This window comes from Trichomycterus rosablanca, chromosome 5 (assembly GCF_030014385.1).
Source record: "Trichomycterus rosablanca isolate fTriRos1 chromosome 5, fTriRos1.hap1, whole genome shotgun sequence".
Taxonomy (NCBI): domain Eukaryota; kingdom Metazoa; phylum Chordata; class Actinopteri; order Siluriformes; family Trichomycteridae; genus Trichomycterus; species Trichomycterus rosablanca.
The window spans coordinates 11,499,423-11,505,459 of NC_085992.1; the positions used below are offsets into that span (position 1 = coordinate 11,499,423).

Consider the following 6,037-nt stretch of genomic DNA (forward strand, 5'->3'; position numbering starts at 1 on the left):
CACCATGTACAGCCAAAAGTCCTTGGACGCCTCACTTTATATTCGAGTTGATGTATTTTAGCCACAACAACTGCTGACATGAATATAAAATCAATTCTATTAAATAAATTATAGGCTTACAAATTTGTGCCAACAGCTTGGGTAAGGCTCTTTCCAGATCCAGCCTGACTGCACCCCCTGTGTACTGACTGAAATCAGTAAAGGCACAGTTTGATGAGTTTGATGAGTTTGTTAAGGGGGTATGTCAATCCTACCGTACTCCTTTGGGATGATACGGAACGTTGATTAGATTTGATGAGTCAGGCCTTCTCGTCCAGCACCAGGGCCTGAATGCTCTTTTAGCCAATTAGGTACTAGTTCCTATAGACACATGTTAAAATACTGTGGTAGCTGTGGGGGCAACTTGATATTAATGTCAGGTTTCCAGGTGTTATATTTTATAACGTGCTACTAGCTGTAATAGCTGCCAAATCCGGCTCAACAAAGTACTAAACTAGAAATATTGACACATTTTATATAGATTTTTTAAATTCCTGAGGTTTGAGTTTGCACATTACAGTTTCTAGTGATTCAGGATGAGATGTAATTCATGTGAAGAACACTTAAGGGTTGAATACTTTTCCAAGCTGCTGTATGTGTAGGAGAGAGGGATGGGAGAAAAAGGCTCCAGTCTGATTTTACGTCTTAGCAAACAGGAAAAAACTAGACTTTCAGCTTAAATTTAAACAGTAATAAAAGCAAAGTGGACGGCACTGATTTATGGTCGTCTATAATTGCGCATCCATCGAGTTTGAAGCGACACACCCGCCAGTGCGTCTCCGTTTCAGGAACAATGGCAGATTGTGGCATTAGGGCTTATTTTCCTGCGCTAACAGCCCTCTGTCCTTCCATCAAACCAGACCAGAGTGCATTAGCTTAATGGCACATGGCTCGTGTTACCCCTTCTGGACTGGTATTGAAGGTTTTAAAGACGTAATCACATCGACGGAGCTTAGTCTGTAATTACCACCTCATTTACTTTAGACCAAATAGACTTCTACCAACTACCTGTAGTTTATATAGCATTCAATCAAAAATCTAAATGACTGGACCATTCTGAGGACACACGGCGACTCCTCAACGTCTACAGCATGTAGCCAGAAAGTCTTAAAGCGATTCGCTAACAGATGTATAAAGTGAATCAAATCCAAGAATACAATTATATATACATTTTACTTTGTGACAACAGTTTGGGGAAGGTCCCTTCTTGTTCCAGCATAACTGAGCCCATGTGCACAAACCAGCTCCATAAAGACACGCTTGGGTTTGGTCAAGACGAACTCCAGTGGTCTGCACAAATAAATTTAAACCTCAAACATAAGTGTCTGAATTTACAAATGCTTTTTTTTTTAAGGTATGGGCACACATTCCCACAGAAACACTCCAAAATCATGTAGGAATGTTCTGGTTTGGTGTAAATAACATAAATATGTCAGACATTGTATGATTTGAAGTCGTTTAAGGCTTCTGAAAACGTCCCGAGTTTTGACTGAGTTTTAGGCAGTCTGATAAAAACAGCACAATTTTTTCAGCCATTTGAAAATCATGGTGAATGTTTATTTATGCTCTGCTAGTTTTGCATAGACGACACCATTACACAAACAGCAGCAATTTCCAGACTCATTCCATCAAATCTTTGGGAAAAATTCTTCTATTTTTAGCTCATATTCATGCACTCGGTCCATTCTAATTATGGAAACATGCTGTATTCAATTCAAACCATTTCTGAATATTCTCCAATACATGTTTGGCAATTTTCTTTTAATCAATTTGGTTCTGAAGCTCAGACGGTAAAAGGCCAAAATTCTCTAGACCCCCAGTATAGTAGATCTGGGTACTCTTGGTGCACAGACATTTGCATAAGACTGTGTCATAACCAAAGCCATTAAAAAGTGACAGATCTTCAGAATACTTAACTTGCATGTATATTTAATTCCCTTGTGCGCTTTAGTGACCTCTGCTGGCCGCATGACACCCTCAGAGAGGGAGGACGAACAGGTTCCTCATTGCTTTGCAACTGCGGCCTCTGCTGGCTGGTCGAGGCGGCTGCACGAGTGATGGGTCATTCACGGATAGCAGTGCGCGACTCTCTGTTTTTAAAAGGTGCACAGAAATGGTCAGCCGCTGCACATGGGTCAGAGCGGGCACATAATAGTGTGCAGCTCTATTCGTTCAGGGTGGGGGTCTGCAAAAATAATAATAAAATAATTTTAAAATGTGATAAAGAAATATTTGGTATTTATAGGATTTCTGAAAGATATTTTTGATCAAATAAATGATCTACTGTATTTATTTTATTAGAATAATATTAATTAATAAAATGTTTAAGAAAAATTATTAACAGTAATTTTTGTAAATTACAAAAAATGATCAACCATAATGGTTTTACATTCAAAGCATTTAGTGGACACTTTTGTCCAAAGCAACTTATAGTAAACCAATATAATAAAGAGCAATTGATTTTGAGGCCCAACAGTAGCAACTTGGCGGTGGTGGGGCTTGAACCAGCAAGCATCTGATTACTAATCCAGTACCTTATGCCTTGTTCACACTACACGATTTTTGCCCTGATTTTCGCTCGCTGACGGGTCGCCGCTAGATGTGGCAGCTCAGGAGCAACTCGACGTTCGCTCGGCGATCTAAACTCGGCTCTCAATCGCTATGTGTGAACTACTCAACAACTCGATCCGAGCTACTCGAGGACTGAGGAGAGATATCTAGCATGTTGAATATCTGGATCAGTCGGTTGCGACTGTCAATGAGTGTGGTGAGGGGGATAATATTGTTTCTATCAGAATACATCGACACACACACAAGCTTTACAAAATTTGTGATGCATTTTTGGACATGGTATCATTAAACTCCTCGTCACTTCTCACATTTGTTTTCGTGAAAAAACGTAGTTTGGGAGACCAGAGAAGCTCGCCTGCGATTCCAGTTGGTGATAGATGGTGTAGTGTGAAACCCCCTATCGCCGATCAGTCATGTAGTGTGAAAGCCACACCGACTTAAGGGACTCCTGATTACAAGAGATCCAGTTGTGTAGTGTGAACTGTACAGCGACCTGATGACTTGGAAAGTCATGTAGTGTGAACTTGGCATAAACCGCTGAGCCGCTACTACATAAAAAAACAATCATAAAATAAATGGCCAACAGTGTTTCAGGTATAACGTCATGAACAAACCCTGTCAATGTTTTAAAGCTCTTTATCGTCTCTTTCACTTTCTAAGCTACTCGTTGTGGACAAACTGTCCAAAATAGAGTTAATAGCATTACCGTTAGCATACAGTTCATTCATGTTAAATATAGGAATCCCAGGAATTGGGACTTTTAAATTCCCTTCTAAATTATCCGACTCAACCAGAGCTTTCTGTCTCTCATAGTACTTTGAGAATTTGTTAAAGATTATAGTAATGGGCAGCGCCACTACTAGAAGGCCACAAATGATGCATAACGTCCCAATTAGCTTTCCAGCCAGCGTGACAGGATAAGTGTCTCCATACCCAACTGTAGTCATGCTAATAGTTGCCCACCACCATCCTACTGGGATGGTCTGGAGCTCAGATTCATCCTCCTCTTTTTCTGCGAAGTAGACAAGCACAGAAAAGATGGAAATCCCGACCGACAGGAAGAGGATGAGCAGGCCGACCTCGTGGTAGCTATGGCGCAGTGTCGCTCCCAGTGACCGTAGTCCTACTGAGTGACGTGCTAGCTTTAGTATCCTGAAGATGCGCATTAGCCTGAGGATTTGCACCACCTTTCCAACGTTCTCCAGCTCCTCACTTTCCTCGCCGTCTGCTTTTTCTAGTGCTAATGTAGCATAAAATGGCACAATGGATACAAAATCAATGATGTTCATTGCATTGCTGGCGAATTTGCGTAAGCACGGGGTGACTATCAAGCGCAACACAAATTCAAATGAAAACCAAATGACACAGAAGGTCTCAAACGCGGTTAAAATGGGATCCTCCACCGGTCTTTCATTAGCATCCACTTGATGGAACTCAGGCATGCTGTGAACACACATGGCGACGATGCTAATTAAAACAACACTCAGTGAGAACACAGCTAGTATCTTAGATGAGAGAGAATGCCCCGGATTCTCAAGTCTCAGCCAGAGTCCTTTGCGTTTCTCTGAACACCAGGTGCCTTCAAACTTTGCCATATCCTGTTCCAGCTCAGAAAGGTCTTCGAAGGATGATTCAAAACTCTCCTGAAGAGGGTCATCGTCGTTTCTGTCCCAGTCGTGATCCCTCTCGCCGTCCTTCTGCTCTTGAAACTTGTTGCTGCAGCATGAATCCAAATACAGCTCCTTAATTCCCCAGTACTCCAGTTCTTGGCTGAAGCTGAAGACACACAACTCTTCCATGAGGTGGATTTTGCCTGTGTGGTAGAAGTTCAGGACGTAGCGAAAGAAGCGCGGGTTCCGGTCGAAGTAGAACTCACCCTCCGTCACGCTGTAGTCATCGCACAGCTCCAGTATGGATGACTCTGAGCTGCAGAGGAGCAACCTGCCGAGCCGAGTGTTCGGGAAATGCTGGAGCATGATGCAGGGCACCTTCTGCTTGAAGCCGCCCACGTTCAAGTTGAGAAAGTTCTCATCTGGGCCACGGCGGTGCAGGATCTGTCCGTACACCATCATGGGACTGTAGGGAAATGAGACTCGCTGCTATAAATCCATCACCTGTAGCAAAAACACACAGAATTAGAAAGAATTAGAAAGAGCCAGAAGTGTCTCCTGTAGAAGAATAAAAGAATAAATTACTTCTAAGATTCCAATAGTTGATCTCTAGGATCTCTAAGATCCTGTAGATTAATTCTTCAAGATCTCAAGTTATTAGAAAACTTGATTGGTCAAAGTTGAACCATTATTTACATTGACTTATTAGAGGAAGTAAGTCGTTGGGGACTTGCATCTTGCATCTGTTGTTTGGGTACTCTAGTGAACAGTGAAATTTAAGGCAATTTGTTTGTGGCTTCGAGAGGTTAGGTGTAACAGCCCACCTGCAATTCCTCCAGAAGAAGTAAAGCACATGTTGACCATACTCATCAAACATTTCTTTACTTTATCTTTTTCTACTTTTTGGACCAACACAAGCATTCCTGAACTTAGTTCTCTGACTGTCTGTTTGGCTGACTGTCATCCTGATTACATTCCTACATGCCTGTCTTCTACAGCTAGCCCTCTTGCTAGCAGTTTATGGTTCTTGTTTCCAAGAGTGCAGGTGGTAGACATTGGTTGCGTTCCTGTACCGTAGCTGCCATGGACACACCTCCATCTCAAGGTTTGTCAATGGGTGCCGGGTTCACCTGTTTGGTTCTCTGGTGAGTGTTTGTGTTGTAACTCACTGGGGACTGAGTAGCTGGTGCTCTTTTATTTCCATGTTTCCTGGGAATTGAGTTCATCATTTAACAGCATAATTGGCAGTGCCTGCAGCAGATACTAATTGGCCACCGTATCTGCAGGGTGGGGGCCGGACTATGTGTGGGTGGGTGGGTATTCATAAGGACCATGATTGGCGGAAGAGACGCCTGTGCAGAATGCATTGGCGAGAAGAGGAGGACTGTACACGTGTCGGAAGAGACATGTACAGCAATGTCCTCGGATGCAATCTGGCATCTCTCAGCAGCAGAAGACAAAATTGAGTGCGCTAAATCGGGAGGAAAATGGGGAGAAAATGCATAAAAAAAGACAAAGAGTCACCAACTACTAACCATGATCCCTCGTACAGACGCCTCTACCAGCCAGCAGAGGCCGCAGTTGCAGCAGCATTGGGAAACCCATACACCCTACACTTCAGCTGATCATGATCATGTGGCCACTGGCCTGTTGATAGCACCGCTGAGATTTTTCTTTTTTGCCAATATTATTGTTTTAGCTGTCATACAACCTTAAACCAACTATTTGGCTGGTCATGCAGAAGCATTCTTCCCTCTAGAAGATCCATCAAAATTTACTGATTTACGCCTGGAGCTTCACCTTCTCGCTCTCAAAAC

The 6,037-nt window shown here is 42.7% G+C and overlaps 1 protein-coding gene across 1 annotated transcript; it reads right to left on the reverse strand.

Annotated features, from left to right (window-relative positions):
• Positions 1-3,236: 3,236 nt before the first annotated feature.
• Positions 3,237-4,679, reverse strand: kcns3a (potassium voltage-gated channel, delayed-rectifier, subfamily S, member 3a). Its single transcript, XM_062995416.1, has one exon. It carries the CDS (start codon positions 4,677-4,679, stop codon positions 3,237-3,239), a length of 1,443 nt encoding a protein of 480 aa, XP_062851486.1.
• Between the last annotated feature and the right edge of the window lie 1,358 nt (positions 4,680-6,037).